The 21,078-nt window shown below is 38.7% G+C and overlaps 1 protein-coding gene across 6 annotated transcripts in view; it reads left to right on the top strand.

The window, feature by feature from the left end:
- Positions 1-20,765, top strand: part of Shc (SHC-adaptor protein) — a 291,472-nt gene extending 270,707 nt beyond the window's left edge. For all 6 annotated transcript variants that reach the window (XM_076198803.1, XM_076198805.1, XM_076198804.1 and 3 more), the window contains one exon: positions 16,810-20,765. In XM_076198803.1, the coding sequence (XP_076054918.1) occupies positions 16,810-16,956 (147 nt within the window). In that variant the 3' untranslated portion in view covers positions 16,957-20,765. The remainder of the gene's footprint in view (positions 1-16,809) is intronic.
- The last annotated feature ends 313 nt before the right edge of the window (positions 20,766-21,078 follow it).

Here is a 21,078-nt window from a genome sequence, read left to right as displayed (position 1 = left end):
GTGAAAGAGAGAACGATCGATATAAGCGGCGACTATATTTTATGATGCGAATATTATTTCGTTACGTCGTACGGCTGGCATTGGCTGCTGCCCGCGAGATTTAAGTCCCGTATTGAAGTGGTTAAAGTCGCCCATCATAACTATTCTTCCTCCGTCTTCCATTATTTTAGTTAATGCTATCTTTGTGTCCTCTAACATACTTTTATATTCACTCTCCTCCCATGAGGCTGTTTTCGGAGGCACATAATTGATCACAAATTTTCTGCTCTTCTTATCTCGGTCTTCCACTTCTATCATAATCATCTCTACTGTATTCTTTCCATATATGACACCTTTCACGTTTATATCCTTCTTAGTCAGGAACATAACTCCACCCCCTTGCTTTTTCTCTCTGTTTCTAATCCAATAATTGTATGCATCATGTCCTACACTGTTGGGTGGTAGTGGGCCTTTTAATTTTGTTTCTACAATTCCCATTATGTCCGGTTCTTTTTCTTTCAAATAATCATTCAGCTCATTCAATCCTGTTATTAATCCATCTATATTTGTGTAAGACACTCTTAGTTTTCTGCCACTTCCATTGTGTTCTCTGTTTCCCTTATGTTTTTCTTTTGTATGTCGAACTTCCTTAGTTTCATGTTCACTACTCTCCAATAGAATCTCTCTTTCTCTGACTCCGTTCTGTTCTCGTTTTTTGCCTTAGCTTCCAGTCTTTTCTGCTTTTCTTCCTCTCTTTCCTCTTTATTCATTTCTCTTTTTATCCATATCTTTTTGTATTGTTCACTTGTTGCTAGTTTCCCTGTTTTGGATAAGATATTCTATGCCGTTGTTTGTGACTTGAATTTAATCTTAATTGGTCTGGTCTTGTCTGTGCTATACTTTCCGAGTCTAAATTTCTCTTCGATTTGTTTCATAATTTCTGGTTCATCTTCCTGAACTGATTCTAGTAATTGGCTTACTTTTTCATTTTCCTCTTTGATTCTTGTGGTTCTATCTGTGTTGTGTTTCTCTTCCATTCCTAATATAATTATACATTTCTTCTTGTCTGCTAAATCCCTTACTATATTCTCCTTTTGTCTCATCACTTTAATAACTGAGTCTTCAGTATGTTCTTTCAATTGCTGTTTGACTATGTCAGTGAATGAAATCTTATTTCCTTCTTGGGTTTTCTTCCAATTTTTACTTTCTTTAGCTATCGTTTCTCTGTTTTCTTTACTATTCTTCTTCAATTCCTCATTCTCCACCTTTACCTCTCTTAACTGTCTTTTTAGGTCTTCTATTTCATCAGTTAAGTTTTTATTCGCCTTTTCCAGTTCTTCCAATCTTTCAACCCTTTGTAAAATGGTGTTCATATGACCTAACCTACTCTCCAAGTCCTCGATCACCTTATCAACCTTCTTCTCTAGTCTTGTCAGTCGGGGGGGGTTTGTGTCCCCTCCACTCTCTTTAAATCCCTTGAAAATATTCTCATCACTTTCTGCTATATTGCTCCTATCTATACCTCTAATCTTCACATTCCTATTAGACATGTCGTCATCATCCAACTCGTCTTGGGGTCGTTTGTCTACCTTTCGGCGGCCCGTCAGGGCCATTTCCTCCACCTCCTCATTACCTTCCATTTCCCCAGCAATCCCTCCCCCTCTCCTCTTTCCTTACTTTCCCACTACCCCACGAGCAATTTCCCCCCACCCTGCAAATACAAAAAGGCACTTCTCTTTGCGTTGGGATCCACAATCTTCACTTTTCTTCAGAACGTTCTTCAAGCCGTCCGTTCGTTGAAAGTGTGTGTGTGTGTCTGTGCGTTTATGTGTGTGTGTGTGCGCTTGTGTACATGTATGTGTGTGTGTTTGTGTATGTATACGCGCGTGTGTGTGGAAGGGTTGTGGAGTGATGGTGACAGAGGCGGGGAGTGGCGGAGTTGCTTTATTGTGTTAGTCAGGATAGTGGAAGATATATGTATGGAATAATTCTTGTTCTCTGTTACGTATAAGGTATGTACATCAACACGAAAAAAAAATTGTGTTCCATTCACAACTTGAGACTGATGGAGAGAGATAGAGGGGGGGGAGGAAGGCACAGGACACACACACACACACACAAAGTATGTCAACACGAAATATATTTCTGATAAATCTGGATTATCCGAAAAATCGGCTTATCCGAAAGAGGCTTCCCCCCTTTCGTTTCGGATAATCGGGGTTTTACTGTATATATATATATATATATATATATATATATATATATATATATGTATATATATATATGTATATAGGTCAGGAGACGATGCAGAGATTCTGCAGGATGATTTTAACAAATTATTCACATGGTCAGTGAAATGGCAAATGAACTTCAATATCTCTAAGTGTAGCGTGTTAAACGTAGGGCTACACAACCCCAAAAATAGATACAGCTTATATAACACGCTTTTAGAGAAAACTGAGTGTGAGAGAGACTTGGGAGCTCTAGTGAGTTCGGACCTTAAAACCAGGAAATAGTGCATTAGCACCAGGAATAAAGCTAATAGAGCATTAGGTTTCATTGCTAGGCATAAGAGGGTCTAGGAGTTTTCCAACCAACACCCTGAAGTTTTAGGTCTTTTATTGTGCACGGATGTGGTACAGATGAGAGTCAAAGGGAAGAGATAGGTAGTATGTTTGTGAGAAGAAAGATGGACGTGTTGGCTTTGAGTGAAACTAAGTTGAAAGAGAAGGGTGAGTGTGAGTTTGGGAGTGTAGTTGGGAGGTTCTCAGGAGTGAAGAGAGGGCGAGGGAGAAAAGGGGTGGCTATACTAGTAAGTGAAGAGATAGGTAAACGTGTAGTGGAGTGGAAGGTTTCCTCAAGGTTAATGTGGATGAAGGTGAAACTGGGAAAGGAGAAGTGGGTTTTTGTTAGTGCATATGGGCCTGGTAGTGAGAAGAGTTTAGAAGAAAGGGAGGCTTTTTGGATAGATTTAAATGAGTGCATAGAGGGATTAGGGAGGAAATTCAGTGTAGTAGTATTGGGAGACCTTAATGCTAGGGTAGGAAATAAACTCATAGATGGAGTGGTTGGGAAATATGGAGTCCCAAGAAAGAATCATAGCGGAGAGTTGATGGTGGAGATGTGTCTAGAGAGTTGGTGATAGCAAATACAGTGTTTTGGAAGAAAGTCAAGCATAAGTACACATGGGAGAGGGTGGTGGATGGAAGGGTGGTAGATAGAGCATTGATGGACTTTATAGTGGTAGATAGGAGTATAATAGGAAGAGTTAAGGATGTACATGTTCTAAGGGGAGAGGGTGGGGGAATATCAGATCATTTTTTGGTGGAAGGTAAGTTGAGAGTGGAGGATAGATGGAGAAAGAGGAAAAGGACAAAAGGTAGGAAGGTGCTTAGAGTGAACTCTTTAAATGAAAAGGTAAATGAGAAGGAGTACAAGAAACTGAGGAAGGAATGGGAGGGAGTGAAGGATAGAGTAGAACTAGGAGGGGAGGAGGAATGGGGATGGTTCAAGAAGGGAGTCACAAAGTGTTTAAAGATAGTGTGTGGAACAAGAAGGACAGGAGGAAATAGAAGGAAGGGTAGTGAATGGTGGGATGAGGAAACAAAGAAGGTTGTAGAAGAGAAATAACGAGCTTTCACAGATTGGTTACAAAATAGGATGAGGGAGTCATATGAGAGGTATAAAGAAAAGAAAAGAGAAGTAAAGCACAAGATAAAGGAGGCAAAGAGGAGAGCAGATGTGAAATGGGGTAAGAGTATGACAGAAAATTTTGAAAGTAATAGAAAGATGTTTTGGAAAGAAATTAAGAGAGGAAGAGGAGGCAAATCAAATAGAGAAGAAAAGGTAAAAGGTGCAGATGGTGAGATGATAATGGAAGAGAAGGCAGTAAGAGGAAGATGGGCAGAGTATTTTAGGGAGTTACTAAATGTGAAGGAGGATAGGGAGGGATAGTTGCAGTGGGAAGCACTAAGAAAATGAGAGTGATGAGTGAGGAAAATGGAGGAGAAATAAGGAAGGATGAAGTGAAGGCAGTTATTAAGATGATAAGAGCAGGTACGGCACCTGGTCTGGATGGATGCCATGCAGAATGTCTAAAGAAAGGAGGTACAGTGATGGTGGACTGGCTGGTGAGGTTATTTAATGTTTGTTTAACCTCTTCACTCCGGGGCACATCGCACGTCTGGCAGCATTAGCTGCCCGACGTGCGATGTTGTGTCATAATAATCGCATTATAAAAAATAAAGTCAGTGCTCAATCGTTTATTCTCTTTCACCCGTGTATTTTGATAACCATAGAAAATATGATGAAGCCAGTTTAGAGAGAATGAAGGTTACGTAGGTACGACTACAATAAATATAATCAAGATGGCGATGTCGGCATCATCGAGTACCCACTTGCTCCTCATGCCGCCTACGTAGGCATCACCGTATGGAAGTGGTTAAGAGAGGGTAGAGTGCCAGAGGACTGGAGGAGTACCTGTATGGTCCCATTCTACAAGGGAAAGGGGGACAAGTGTGAGTGTAGTAGTTTCAGAACGATTAACTTGTTAAGTGTAGTTGGAAAGGCTTATGGGTGGATATTGATTAAGAGGTTTAGAAGAGGAACAGAGGGAGTAATTGGTGAAGAACAGTGTAGATTTAGGACGGGTAGAGGTTGCGTAGATCAGATTTTTATGGTAAGACAGTTATGTGAGAAAGCTGTAGGAAAAGGTAAGGATGTATTTTGGGCTTTTATGGATCTGGAAAAGGCTTATGTCAGGATAGACAGGAAGGCAGTGTGGGAGGTACTGCAGATATACGGGATAGGAGGAAAGATTTTAGGAGCTATCAGGAGTTTTTATGAGAGTAGTAGAGCATGTGTCAGGATTAGAAATGGAGAGAGTGAGTGGTTTGAGGTAAAGGTGGGAGACTTCATCAGGGATGTGTTATGTCGCCCTGGCTGTTCAACTTATGCATGGATGGGGTGGTGTGAGAGGTAAATGCAAGGGTAGTGGCTCAGGGATTGGAGATGGTTAAAGAAAATGGAGAAAAGTGGGAGGTGAGCCAGCTGTTGTTTGCTGACGACACTGCGCTTGTAGCAGGATCAAAGGAGGGATTGAGGAAGTTGGTGACAGAGTTTGGGAGAGTGTGTGAAAGAAGAAAGTTGAAGATAAATGTGGGTAAAAGTAAGGTGATGAGATGTACAAGGGGTGAAAGTGGCAGCAGACTGGAAGTGAGCATTAAGGGAGAGCGACTGGAGGAAGTGGATAGTTTTAGATACTTGGGTGAAAATGTGACAGGAAAGTGAGGAATGGAGGAGGTGGAATGTAGATTGAGAGAAGCAAGTAAATGCCTTGGTGAATATAAAAGTGTAATTAGAAATAGACATTTCGGAATGGATGCTAAGAGGAGATTGCAGTGGCGTAGCAAAAGGGGGGTGGGAGGGGCAGTCCGCCCTGGGCGGCACGTGCCAGGGGGCGGAATGTTGATGGGGAAAAAAAATAAATAAATAAATAAATGATAATAATAATAATAATACAGTAATAAGAATAAGAATAATAAAAATCTAACAAAAATCATAAATTTGATACCAAAATGAGTTTTTAAGGTTGTAATATAGTACTATTTTTAAACAGATTTTTCAACTGTAGCATCAGGACCATGTTTAAAGCAAATTTTCTTAGCCTATGAATGTTTTCCTAACTACATTCGCTTTAGACGCTATTCTAGCTTTCAGCAATTTTGTCAGCTATTTTAGAATAAATTGAAATATGACATAACGATGATGTGAAAATATGTAAATATGAGTGCTGGTAAAACCCAAAACCAGTAAGATATAACTTTATTTTATTTATTGATATAAAATGGCACAAAAGTAACTAAAAATATCTAGCATGTTAATATTTGTGTTGGTCTATGGCAGCAGCCATGTTGTAGGATCGATGGCTAGGCAAATTTTATATTCCTAGGTTTTAAACAAAATTCCTAGGGTAGGAAAAAATCCTAGGCTAGGAACTTTTGCTTTAGACACGCCCCAGTTTTATATCCAATGAAAATAAATATTTTAAGTTAAGTATTCCTTTGTCAAATCATTGCAGAGTGGTTTATTTTCACCAGCAATGAGCGCCTTCTCTATGCTCAATGACAAACCTCACCAAGTGTGTTTGATTGTCCTACACAGGCGTGATCCCAGCCCCGTATGTTTCTCCTTCGCCAGCTATTTTCTCTTCCTCCTCCTGAATTTTCCTCATCTTCTCTTCATCTGGAAGAAAGCACTTTGTCAGCTGTGTTGTCAGGTGTGGTGGTATTTGGTGGTGGAGATGGTGTTGGCAATGGAGGTGGTGTTGGTGGTGATGCGTGAGGTGGTGGTGTCCCTCCCCCAAGCCTCTCATACCTTGCCCTCCTTCTAGCACAACTTTCATTCCATTTTTGGCTCATTTTTTCATCTTTTCTTTGGTTTTCCTCTTCATCATGATGCAGTTGATGATTGGACATCTAGTAAGTGTAGTAATGTCCAGGAAATGAGGCAAACAGTGGCACAGTAACACAATATTGCTACAGTCAGTGAGGTGTTTATGCATCAATCTACTCTGATGTTTGATGGGTAATTTAGGCATGAAGCGTGCTGTGCACACCACAAGGAAGAGGAAGTCACGCTGATGCCAGACATACAAAAATATAGCTGTTTCATGGAATTGGACAAGCGAAAACAAGACATATTAATAGATATTCAAGAAGATTTAGATAAATTACAGCAATGGTCTGAAAAGTGGCTAATGAAATTTAATACAAGTAAATGCAAGGTAATGCACATAGGTAAAAATAACAGTAAGTACGATTACAAGTTATTTGGAAATTCCTTAACAAAAGTGGATAGTGAAAAAGATCTTGGCGTAATTATCAGTAACGACCTCAAATCATCCAAGCAGTGTATTTCAGCCTCTGAGAAAGCAAATAAGATTCTGGGACTGATTGCACGATCTTTTGATTTCAAAAGTCCATCACTCATTAACAAGCTATATAAATTGTTAATTCGTCCACATTTGGAATATGCTGTTTCCGTATGGTCACCGAATCTCATTAAAGACATTGACAGACTGGAAAAAGTACAACGGCGAGCCACAAAACTGATTCCAAATATAAAAAATAAATCATACAAAAATCGACTAAAACACATGAATCTGTTTTCCCTAAAAAAGCGTAGACTCAGAGGTGACTTGATACAGGTCTTTAAGATTTTAAAGGGAATTGACAACAACAAAAGTGACAAAATTTTCACATTGAATGAGAATCAGACAAGAAACAATGGTCTCAAACTGTCCGGAAATAGATTCAATTTGGAAGTGGGTAGAAACAACTTTGCCAACCGTGTAATTAATGAATTGAATAAACTTCCTGCACAGGTAGTGCAATGTAGTTCAGTTCGAAGCTTTAAGAATCATTTAGATAAATACCTAAGATGCTGTAATGATTATAATTTATCTTATATTATTTGTTTTTGTTTTGTTATCATTTGTCTGTCTGATTTTCATTTATTATTAGTTATATGTCAATTTATTATTATTTACTATTTACCTGTTTGTTTATTATTTAACTATACCTATACATTTATTTATGTATTTTATTTGTTATTTACATTATTATAGTTTTTATTTATTATTTTATTATTAATATGATTTTTTTTTTGCATCCGACCTAGATATGGATCAAAAGGTCTCCTGTCGGTATGCTCCGCCTTTGTAATCCTTTGTAATATTTAGGGCCTGGGCCCTTTAAACTCCCTCCATTATGCTGAGGAGGAAAAAGTTTTTCATATTTTCCTTATAGGATGTTTATATTATTCAAATATGCCCATATCTAAAATTTGATTTTTGGATGAAAATTTCATGATTCTAGGTTGTCAGTCCCCCCTCAAGTAGCAAAGTTAAAAGTGCTGCTATACCAGCATAATCTTGAATGTAATGCCTGTAAAATTCTAATAGACCAAGGAATGAATGTATGTGATCAACAGAAGTAGGGCATCGAAAATCCTTGACCTTGTCCTTGTCCTGTGAGGTTAAAATTTCTTGTCCTGCAAGGTTAGAATTTCTTGTCCTTGTTCTGTGAGGTTAAAGTTTCTTGTGAGTTAAGTACATGCCTTTTAAAGCATATTTCTTTCTAAAGGAAGGAGCACTTCTTAAGCTTCAGTTTGAGACCTTTTGCTAGCCGTGAGAAGACAGCGTGAAGAGTGTGCAAGTGTTTGCTTATGGATTTGGAAGCAATGATCATGTCATTGAGGTACATAAACACTGAATGACCTACAAGACCTGCAAGGACTGTGTGCATAAGTCGTGTGAATACTGAAGGAGCTGAAATGAGACTCATGGCTAGTCATTTCAACCAATAATGACCCGTGGGGGTACTAAAGGCTGTCAGAGGCCTAGACTCTGGGGCATGGGGAATCTGGAAATATCTCAACATAAGGTTCAAGGTCATTAACACTACATTGTTTTCACTAATGGAGTGCAAGAGGTCCAGTAATACAGGGATGGGGTGTCTACTGGTATTGTGAGCTTATTTAATTCCCTGAAGTCTACTACAGGGTGGAAGGAACCAATGTGTTCTGGGACAACAGAGGGAAATTTCATTCACTGATGGTTCAGTGATGTCCTGCACAATCATGTCTTGGATAAGGTTATCTATAATCATACATTTACTGTGTGGCATTCTATGTGTGGGAATGTAACATGGTTTAGAGTTCGCACAAAGGGGCATATGAAGCAAAACGAGATTAGTAACTCCAAGGGGTTTACCTGAACTTGTTGCAAAGTACAAACAAGTCTGCTTGTGCATCAGGGAAGTCTATGGGATTGAAATGTGATGCATCAGTGGGTTCCTGTGCTGTGTGGGTATGTTAGAAATTGTGGTGCAAACTTGAGAAGTAGGGAAATGATCAACCATGATTTTGATGCATGAGGGATATACTTAAAAATTGCAAATGTTTGTACCAACTGTGAGATGGAGGGGTGCATTAGTGTCATTGGCAATTAAAATACAATTGTGACCATTGATATAGAGCTGATGGCTGAAAGGAGGGAATTGCCGTTGACATGGCAAGTATCTGACATATAGTGTACATCAGTGTCTTGTGCTTGAAAAATTCATAGGTATATCTTTGTATATTCATGAGGGAACAGCATGAGTGTGTTTGAATGTAAATAACACTCCTAAGACTGGGGTGGATTTGGTGTTGAATTCATCTAAGAGGGGCAAGAAGGTTTCCTCAGGTGGTGAAAATCCAGCAGTATTTAATGAGTGTTTAGTCCTGAGTTTTACTGACTTGGACATGCGGGAGGTAGTACATCTTTTATGTTTGGAAAACATGTCCACAGCTGTCAGTAAATTAGAAGAGTTAGAGTCCTGGGGATGGGTTGGAGTTGTTGAGCACTGGGAACTGTTGTATGAAGGTGGTTATGAAGCGGAATGAATTTAAATGGAGTAAGTACAAGCAAGTGATGCAGAGTCATGGTCTGCCTGTGCCTGCTTGGCCACATGAATATGATTTTTGTTATGAGGAATTACTGATGGCAATACAGGGAGGAAATGGTTTGCATAAATTATACCATTTTGAGCAGGGTAAATGACTATGTTATGTTGCTTCATCAATGTTAAACCTATGAGAATATCAGGAAAGTGAATGTCAGTTATGTAGGTGGTAACTGGAATGGATGGACTCTTATCTTGAAGCTAATGTCTAGGGAGAATTTACCAACTAATGGGAATGGTACGCCATCTACATTGCAAAGGTTGACATCAGGGGTTCCAAAATAGTGACATATTTAGTTGCAGTGCAGAATTTATGGAAAATGTGTGTTGACATTATGTAGCATTGAATGTTAAGGAATGGGAAGACATGTCTGAGATATCCAAGGTATGTACAGGTGGAGTTGATGAGTGAATTTCTGGGTATGGAGTAACTGTCCTTGATATGCACTGAATCTAGGTATTCTGAAGTCATAAAGGAAATGTGTTACATGAATGCCTTGGGGAAGAGTGATCTGGAGAATTTAGTATGTGTTGCCTCCGTGCTAACAGCACATGGTAGTGATCACTCGTGTGGAATCATGTACTGTGATAATCACAGTGTCAGTTTGGTTGTGAAGGGTTTCTGTATTTTACCTAGGTGTATTTACCTAGTTGTATTTTACAGGAAGGGGAGCTATGCTCACGGTGTCCTGTCTTCATATCTCATTTTATCTAAACTGTTTTTAAATTCATGAATTGTTTTTGCACACACCACTTTTTCGTCCAACTTGTTCCAGATGTCTGTGGTAACATGTGCTTGCAAGGTGTCCTGGTTTGTGGCAGTATGTACAAACCAGTTGTGTTCTTGATGGAGAGCATTGGCTTGAGTGATGTTGAGTGCGAGATATATGTCTTGATCTCGTGTTATGTGAGGGGGACCATGTAACCTGGGCTATTGTGTGGGTGGGTGCAATGGAAACTGACTGGTTCTGAATCTGGGTGATAGCTTTGTCCATGTCAGAGAATTTCCTAGAGAATTCACCTAGTGTGATACCTGGTGTGAAGGGAATAGTATCAGCTTTCTGGAGTGTGTCTGGGTGTAATTGTGGTAGTAGTCAAAAGTATGCCATGAGTGAGACTACATATTCCAATAAAATTTGTTGTCTGAGACCCAGTCTGAGTTTTTGAGGCTTTCATGGGGTTAACTCATAAATGTTGAAGCAATTTTGACAGCTTTCTCTTCAATGTGGTGTGGACCATGATTGTAACTTCTAGCCAAAGAGTATGGGGGGGGGGAGTGATCCAAGTGGCTCAAATGATGCAAAGGACTTTTTAAATTGCTCTCAGAAATCATGATAAGATTTAGTTTCCTCAAATAGATCAGACTGAATGTTGTCACCAGCTAATGTGTTATTGTTGTTGTTGTTGTTGTTGTTGTTGTCGTTCCCTAGACTGTCTGTCCGAGCAGTCCCGTCTCCCCAAGGAATGCCATAGCCGAAACTGGGTTTTCCCACAAATCCTTTATAGAGCGTATGTTGTGTTGTTTGCGTGCATGATTGTGTATAATGCAGTCTTCCATTATGTGTTGTATGGTATGGGGTGAAGTGTTACATCCTGGGCAGCTGTTCACAATGCGGTCATCCAGCCTCTTCTGGTAGCTTAGAAGTGCTGGGTGGTGACCGCACCGCAGTCTGGCCAGGTGGACTCTGTCCTTTCGTGGGAGAGAGGATTCAGAAGGGTGGATATCAGGGGGTCTGGCATGCAGCAGTGTGTTGTCTTTCAGTGTGTTAATGGAGCGGTGAGTGATATGATTATGAATATGTTTCCGGAGGCTGGTATTTGGTGGTTGTGGAGGAAGAGAAGAGAGTATCTGTGCGTGATATAGGTCTTTGGGTGTTGTTTTAATGTTTCTTGGTGTGTGTGGGTGTTCTGCTATGTAGTGTAGCGGGTGTAATGTGTTTGTGGTGGCTGCGGCAAGTGTTTGTGTGCCTCTCGTGTCGAGGTGGTCCTTGACTTTGAGGACTTTTGTTTCATGGTGTAAATGGTCTGTAGGTGTTGTATTTGTGCAGCCTGTAATTGTTTTTAGGGCTTTGTTTTGTATGATTTGAAGGGTGTTGTGGTGTGTCTCACTGAGATTAGGAGCCCATGCAGGACTCGCATAATTCAACACTAAGCGTATGCATTGTTTGTATATTGTTATATTAGTTTCTTTGTTTTGTCCAAATGTAGTTCCAGTGATTGACTTAAGTGCGTTAAGTCTGGGTGTGCATTTGTTTTTTATGTTTGTGATGTGTTGTTTGAAAGACATGGATGTATCGTATGTTACACCAAGAATTTTCGGTGTGTTTGTGTGTGGTATTAGAGTGTTGTTGATGTAGAGATGAGGTAGGTATTTGTGTTTTGTCCAGTTGGTGAGAAGTGTTGCTGTAGATTTGGTTGGAACTATTTTGAGTCTGTGATGAACCATGTGTTGAGTGTGTCAAGGTATGGCTGGATTATTTCTGCAGCTTTGTGTTATGATGTGTGCATGTGATTGTTATGTCATCTGCGTAGGAAGAGATTTGTATTTCTGAGGTGTCTGGCGTGGGTAAGTCATGCATGTATAGATTAAATAGTGTGGGGGATAGACCTGAGCCCTGTGGTACACCGTTCTTAATGTTTCTGATGTGCGATGATTGGCCATTATATGACACGTAAGCATTCCTACCTGCCAGATAATTGGCCAGCCATCATTTGGTGTTATTGTGCATGTCTGTGTTATATATTTTATTTGTTAGGTTGTGGCGGGGAATAGCATCAAAAGCTTTACTAATGTCTAATGTTATAAGAAGTGTTCTTTGGTGGGGCCTATCTGAATTGATGCCATCTAAAATTCTTTGTGTGAGGTTTGTCAGAAGAGTGTTTGTGGAGTGTAGTGGCCTAAAACCGTGTAATGAGTCAGCAAGGGGAATATGTGGTGTGACAAGTTGAAGTATTAGGCGTTCAATGACTTTAGAGGGGGTGCAGAGAAGTGTGATTGGACGGTGCGATGTTGGGATTGTTGGGTCTTTGTTCGGTTTTGGAATGGTGATTATTTTACCATGCTTCCAGATGTCGGGTATAGTGTTGTGTGAATAGCTGTAGTTTGCAATGTTTGTGAGTGCGTGTATACCTTGTGGTCCAATGTGTTTTAGGTGGATGTTGCTTATGTTATCAGGGCCACAGGCAGATGAGTGCTTGAGACTATGTATTATGAGTTTTGTCTGACTGTCTATGAAGGGTATATAGTCTGAGTCTGTGGGAAAGTCTTTCTTACGTCGAATGGTGCGTCGGTCGTCAGGGTTATAAGTGAGATGGCTTGTCTGTGCAAAATGACGTATGAGTGCGTTTGCTTGTTGTCTGTTTGAGGGTAGATTATCTGTTGTTGTGATTATTGCTGCGTGAGAGTGTGTAGTGTTACTGTTGGATAGTGTAATGCTGTTGAGTGTTTTGTACAATTTGCTGGTGTTTGTTTTGTAATCAAGTGTATTGATAAAGTTTTGCCAATTTTGTGTTTTTTGTTCATGTATTTTATTGGCAATTACAGTGTTTAGTGTTTGTATTTGGTCTGCTATGTTTTGAGGGATAGGTGTGGGGGTACCATGTTTAAGTGTGTCACGTTGTCTGATGAGGCTTTGGATTTCTGGTGTGAAGTTGGGGTTGTGTGATTTTCTGTTGCCTCTAGGGATGTATCTCTTGTCTGCATTTTGTATGATTGTATTAAAAGTGTGCACAGCATTGTTTATGTTTGTGATTGGTGTACTGTTAAGTGTTATTGTTGTCTATTCTGGATGTTAGAATGGATATTTTACCTTTGTCGTCTGTGATGTTCCTTTGTGTTATCTCTGAATCAATCTCTGAGAGGAAATTGTGTACAGAAATGTTCTTGCCATTAAAAAGAGGTAATGTGGTCTCATCCTTGACTACAGTGATAAGATTTTGTGTTGAGTAGCAGGTGAATTTTCCAAAGAGTTGTTAGCAGGAGGGGGGCATGTCTGGTGTAATGGAAGTGAGGGTAGAGCAACTACATGTACAGGGTTGGTATGTCAAGTCAGAAGGATGTTTGGACATGTTCATGGACCAAACTGATAAAAAAGGAGTGTTGGAGTGTTGGCTCATAAGTGTTGCTTGGTGATGCAGCAAAGAGCATAGAGTTGGGAAGTGGCTATGTTTGACTGGAGTGTAGATCTCTTATGTATCTTCTCAGCACGTGAAATCTGCTAATCCATAGCTGCTGTCACCAGAATGTAGGTTGCTACTTTCGAGGAATATAATGTTGAAGTTTGAATCCAGTGAGTTTGGTGGCACTGAGACAAAGTGGTGGTTTCTGGTCATTAATCTCTCTGTCTAGACTGATCTACATCTTGGAACATTTCACGAGAAAAACACTGGTGGTTGCCAATGCTGCTATTTATATACACATGGTTGCTGTTGCCAAATCAAAGAGCGATATACACTTTATTCTCTATACTGCCTACTCTGCTACAATGTACAATACATGAACTGAGTATGGACACACAGTACTTATGCACAGATTATATACAAGCAGTGAAAATGCATTTTAGAAATAATATTGGTTGTATGATGACTTGCAGTTAGCAGTTTGTATGCAGGTATCCTTTTGCACTCAGCTCAAATGACCACAGTGAGGTCAGACACAATATGCAGTCCTGCAGGAATTTTCTAGAGATCAGACTTGACATCTTGTAGCTAATGCATGCATTGCTAGAAGATACTAAACATGAACTAACTGATATACTGAAAGGAAAAGGAAATACAGTAATTATGGGTGATTTTAACTCAAAAGAAATATGTTGGGAAGAGATGACAATTAAAGGGGGAGAGGACATATGGGGCAGCATGCTACTCGATATGACCATTGAATACACAATGACTCGTTGGGTAGGGGAAAATACCAGATACAGAAACAATGGGGAACCTTCGAGACTAGATTTAATACGTACATCAGAAAATGAAATTGTAGACAGAATAGATTACAAAACACCAAAAATAAAGAGTGACCATGTACTAATAGAATTTGAACTAAAAGAGCAAATAGACCTAAGAAGAAATGAGAAACATAGAATAGGAAGACCAATGTACAACAAAACGAATTTTGAGAAACTTAAAAAATTCTTTTGTAATGCAAACTGGGAAAAATTCCTAAAGGAAGAAACAATGATGGAAGAGAAATGGAATATACTAAAAGAAATTTATAATGAGGGTGTGACCAAATATGTTCCACAACAAAAAGCAAGAAAGAATATACATAAAGAACTGGTACAATAACAAATTTAGTGAAGCCAAGGATGAAAGAGACAAAGCCTGGAAAAAATGGAAAAAAAGAAAGAAAAAAAAAGAGCAAATGGCTAACATACATCAAACTAAGAAATGATTATGTAAAAATATGCAGAGAAGAAAAGAGAAATTATGAAAAGGAAATAATAGAAAAATGCAAGGAACAACCGAAACTATTTTATAGATATGTGAATGGTAAACTAAAAAAGAAACAAGAAATGGAAAAGTTGCGCCAAGGAAGTCATGAATACGTACACAGAAGAACAAGAAATGGCAGAAGTTATGAGCAACCACTTCAAATTGGTTTTCACAATTGAGAACACACCAAACTGTGAGGGAATAGAGACGGAAACCCCCCCTCCCCATTAAGAAAATAACTGTAACAAAGAAGGAAATCAGTGACCAAATAAAAAACCTTGATGTCAGAAAATTGCATGGTCTGGATGGAATTGGATATTGAAGGAATGCGTAGAATGCAGGGGAAATTATTCTTGTTCAGATCTCTTCTATAACTATCCTTTTTGAGTTCTTTTCATGTCCTCTTGTTTTTCTTTTATCCCACTTTAATCAATCTTCACTATCAAGGACTTCCATCCCTCTCATGATTCTGTAAATGGCCAGTAGATCTCTTTCTCTTCTTTGTTCCAGGGTTGGTAGTTCCAGTTTAGACAGTCTTTGTTCAATGTCAATTTTGAAAGTGTTGGTGCCATTTTTGTCATTGCTCATTGGATTCTTTCTAATTTCTTTATATTCTTTTTTGTACTGGGTGTCCACAGTGTTGCAGCATACTCTAATCTTGGTCTTATCAGTGTGACTAATATTTTCTTAACCATTACCTCATCCAAGTAGTTAAAGGCCACCTTTATTGATCTTAGTAAATTGTAGACTTCTTTGACTATTTTGTTAATATACTTGTTTAGTGACATGTCTTTGTTAATAATTACTCCTAGGTCCTTTTCCAAGCTAACTTTTATTTCCTTTGTACCAATTTTATATTGCCCTGATGTTCTATTTTTACTTTTTCCAAATTCCCATTATACTACATTTCTTGATGCTAAGTTCACTTTCCACTTTTGGCTTCATTTCCAGACTTTGTCCAGGTCTCTCTGCAATGATTTTTTTTTTTCATGTACTTAAGTAGTTTTGCATCATCTGCAAAGAAGTTCACATAACATTCTACACCATGTCATGACATAAATATTTAGTCTCGATGGTTCTTCATTATTTTTATATCTAGTATTTTCCTTTACCCATTGAGTCATTATGTATTCAGTGGTCATATCCAGTAGATGTGTGCATGCATGCATGCATGCATATGTCTGTGTGTATGTTTTTATTCTTCTTCAAATATTATTTACTGTTGTTCAAATTTGATGGCTAGCAGAAATCAGTTTGATTTCATAATTTGAAGATCTTGAACTCAAGTCTTAGTTGGGAAGGGAGCATAGGATCAATATGACTCTTAGGTCTAAAATTTATCACTTAATGAGGGAGACTGAAAAACTGAAAGAAGTAAATACCAAAATCTTAAGTACACAGAAGGATAATATCAAGGCTAAGGGAGTTGTTAAATGCTTCAAGTTTTGCTGAATGGTAACCTGCAGCCCCACAGAGGCTGACAGTGGTCCTTGGGGCTTCCAGAAGATCTGTGTGGGAAGAAATTTCATGCTGTTGTTCGTTAGTTTCAGTGTCACCAGCTTAATGTACTTGGAGGAGGGGAGCAGTCTCTAGTTGTCATTTCTTGCATAAAAAGGAGTAAATACAGCTGAAGTTGACCAAGAGGTCTTGGGCCTAGTATGGAGACTGAGTGTCAGCCTCTTGGGGTTGCTTTTCTAGATGGAGGTGAAAATGTTGACAGCTTTTGAAGATGGATGGCAGGGGGTAATTCTCTCTGATGTCCATCTTGCAGGATTACAAGTACCTATTATTAGTCAGCCTGCACAACCTGATTTAGTATGGGTTAATCATGTATGTTTACTTTTCTGTTACATATGTGTACACTAAATCACTCTTTTTCTTTTATTTCAAGGTCCGTACAAAGTCCCGAACCTTTGACAGCGTGAGTCACCTTATCAACTATCATCGCAACAATGAATTACCCATAGTATCAGCAGAATCTGCCCTCGTTCTACGGAATCCAGTCATGCGTAGAATAGGTACCTCTGTGCAACAATGAGTAACAAAGACCATTACTGAGACAGTCCTGGTGGCAAAACAGTAAAGTGATCCAACAGCAACAACCATTATAATACATCTCAGTTCAAAGTTTGAATAAGCATTGAGAAAATAATGAGTGTAAGCCATTTAAAATGAAATTCATGTAAGACACTTGGGAGCAGTTGCATAGTAATGAAGAATTCCAACCATATCTGAAAACAGTTATAAGCAAAGAAACCATTTCAAAACAAAGGGGAAGTTGCTATGACACAATTACATTTACTGTGTATGTAGAAACTTGTTACCAGCAAACTTGTGAATACAGTTACAATAGTAAATGGCTTACTTTGCAGCACAAATAACTTGTAAGGAAAAAAAGAAAAAGGCTATAGCAAGAGTGAAAATAAGAGTACCGGTATTTGGGAGCTTACTTTATTGCTGGTTCTAAAGTAGAAATGACAGCAAGAGTCCAGAAGTCACAACAGTCAATTTGCAAAAATGAAAAAGCAAGTTGCTACTGTAGTGTGATCTTCAGGCTGCAGCACCATGTGTGTAAATACCGTCAAACTTAGCATACTTGAGTACAAAGGAATTAAAGTGCAGACATATACTGTAGCATGGCATTCAAGTGATGCTGGTGGGAGGAGGGAGTTTACCTCATTGTGCAGACTGTGCCATGCAAGTGCTTGCAACCTTGACAAAGCTTGTACTCTCATGATTCTGTTTCCATATACACTTATCATTTCAAACAACTCACAATTTATCTACATTTTTCCTCAAATTTTCATGAAATGTATTTTTATTGTGCAGGGCACAAAGATGATTATTTAGAGATAACTTATATAACCTATCAGTCATCTGTTTGTATACAAAGCAACCCACCACAAGTTCCAAGCTTCCTGAGTGCAGATCTTGTAGCATGTAGGAGGATCAATTGTGATGTTACATGCAAAGGTGGATGGCTGTGTTACACATAGCACCCAACTTCTATGTGGCGGGGATACCTGTGGTGGCTGTGCTGCACAAAGGTACTGGTTCTGCACTCAGGAGGCCGATGTGTCCAAAAGTCTTTCCTAAAGGCCTTGTGTCAGCCCTGTGCCCATCCACCATTTGTGCCTCACCTATTCTGCATTGTCTATAGTACACACACACATCTCCACATGCATAACTTCCCTTTACTCATGACATTTGGGATGATATGCAAGAAGGATATCTAAAGCCCATTGCCAATGCCACTTTTGTATCTGGTGGGCAATCAGTATTTCTTTGTGTTTCCAAGACTACAAATAGATACTGTGGCCCACTAGTTACCTAACCATGGCCACACCAGTTCCATGTTTTATTTATTATTATTATTTTATATATATATATATATATATATATATATATATATATTTATTCTCCAAAAGACCAGGTAGTTTTTTGTTGAGTAATTCTTTCTCATATGTTAAAAGTAATACTTGTGTTGAAGTGATGACTTTTTTTTTTCCTCTCTGAAACTTCAGCCCAGCTGTGACATCAAAATTCTCTGAATTACTCCATGTACATTCACAGTTCACACTTAGAAACATTGCTTAGTGGTAGGAGGGCTCCCTCTGTGTAGATTCTTTAGCAATTTTGTGAACATTTCATTTGGTATTGTATGTCCTTTGGCATTTTCAATTGCATTTAAAGTAGAAAAGTTATGTTTTAAACCATTACACTCCACAAGTATTACACTTGGTTAATGTTTCAGTTATTACACAAAGGACTTGTCTGGTACATTTTGGGTAACCTATAGTTTACACTGCGCTTTGGCATTTATAAGCCATTGCCTCTGTCTTTTGGTGCAGAAGGAAGGGCCATGGTACTGTACATTCTAGGGTCTTTTCAAGTCCAAATGGGTAAGTATTTTCAGAAAGTTTAAAGGGGTAGGATGTGGAGTAATCAAGGGATATACAGTCAAATATTTATGTTGTCAAGCCCTGTCTACTGATGATGTTTGGTGCTGCAGTAAGTAAGAGGCAGTGGCTGGAGTTTTGCTGTAGGAACAGAAATGCCACCCTGCCAAAATAAGTGGGACCTTTAGGAGCATCAAAGAATAACAGTTTATTCCATAATGACAGGTTCTGTGTAGGTTTTCCTGCTTCAGATATCTATTCACTTGTTTGACATGAAAATTGTTCAGTAAAATTGCAGTCATTTACTTGTTCACCTCTCTAAGGTTAGGTGAGCAGTTATCCTGATGGTATCTAGTATTAAGTGTAATAGCTTAAAGAAAAAAGGTAAAGAATATATACAATCAATAAAGGTTACATTTATGTAACTTAGGTAACAAGATTAGAGGCAATGAAGAAGTCATAAGAGCCATGGCTTGTACCTGACTTAACTGACAATGGCCAGAGAGTCATGGCTTTTCTTGACAGAAACCTGGGAGCCCATGGCCTTATCTGAGTAAAGGCCAAAGACCAATAGCTGTTCCAAGGACAACAAGCCATGACTATATCAACCAAAGGCCAAAAGGGCCATGGCTGTACCTGATCCGGGCCTTCCTTATGGCAAATAACATACCAGCTGTGCAAACCTGCACATGTCCATAGACATAAGCACTAGTTTTCACTGTACTGAACTAATCCAGGTTTTCCCAAATCACAAGCTGTTACTTTACTTTAACTATTGTTACTTGCATGTCAGGTAGAGCCTATTTATCAGTGGATCAGCTGTAGTCAACACCAACATTCCCTAAGCAGTTCTATTGTCAAACTAGTGCATTTCAAACCTAATAGGTTCCTGTTCCAAGCAGATTTAGACAAAATTACCTTATAGGAAACCCATTGAATGGCTTTTGCCCTTTCTGGTCTGGATTTCTTTTTTGTGTATCAAGCAATACTGTATATGTGTATAATTTTTCAGCCAAAGCTTTGTAAAATGAAGGCTCATGCCACATTCCTCAAGGAGGAGATAGGAATTTTCATTGGCCATAATTTATTTCTTCTTTCACCATAATAATCACCACCATTTTTTAAATCATTGGGTTGGGATGGGAGGAGAGAAGGTGGGGATCCATATCTGCAGATTGCTGTCAATGAAATGAGGTGTAATAAATGTAATTTAATTTATTTAATATATACTTTATGTTTATACCTGTGTGACTAGGCAGGAGGACATGTGCCAGGATGTGGGAATAGTTTGGCTAATCAACTGAGCATCAAATTTAGAAGAGTAACAAATGAGGTGGTGGTGTACACTGAATGGACATGAGCAATACTTGTACAGTTTCTAGTTTGGGGGTTTACTAAGCCAAAGAGTGAATCATAGATCTAAGCATTGGAAACTGAGCTTCTCTGTTCATTATTTTTGACGTTGGATGTATTGCAACCCAAGGACACTATATTTTTCAGATGATATTTTTGCACCGTAGTCATGCCCATGTGACAAATTTGCCTTGGATTACGTACACCATGTCTCGGCTGTTTCATGTCTTCTAGTTAGTATCAGTCTGCTTTATTATTGTTATTTTATCCCATTATTTTTTCCCCACAGTAAATGACTTGTTTAGTCATCCTGACCTGTTCTTAATTCTGTTATTTAATTCTTGCATTCCTTTACTGCCTCTAGCATGTCTGCTTCTGTTGTACAGACCTATAGGTTCTTGTGTAAATAATATTATTTTGTGTGCCAAATCCACTCACTTTTATTTTCCATTGGCTTTGTATAAAATCAAAAATATCTTAAGAATTTCTTATTTCCTTGTACAAGACTATGATATTAATGAAATACATGTGAATAACTGAAATATAATTACTGATTTGTATGTATAATCAAATAAAGTATATGATTCTGCTAAAATTTTGTTTTATTACTTTTTTTTCTCTGTAACTCCCTATACAATATGTCCCACAGTATGAGCTGTTAGATATGGGAGAGAAAGATCCTTTCCCTTTTTGTTCCCCTCTTAATTGTCTTTCACTCCTTCCTGCCCAAACCATGAGAAAATTGCACCATTTTACTTCCTCAGGAATACTACCAGTTCATCCTTGGTACACTACTTTCATGTAACAGGATGTTGCTGTAATCAGTACACTCTTCAACACTGTTGATATCCTGACTACAAGCCTTTATAGCTTCATTTACTCCATCCATCCACATTTTCTTTGGTCTG

The sequence above is a fragment of the Oratosquilla oratoria genome, chromosome 15 (assembly GCF_046742065.1).
Source record: "Oratosquilla oratoria isolate Oo_2021 chromosome 15, ASM4674206v1, whole genome shotgun sequence".
Classification (NCBI taxonomy): Eukaryota; Metazoa; Arthropoda; class Malacostraca; order Stomatopoda; family Squillidae; genus Oratosquilla; species Oratosquilla oratoria.
This window is presented reverse-complemented; position numbering and strand designations above follow the sequence as displayed.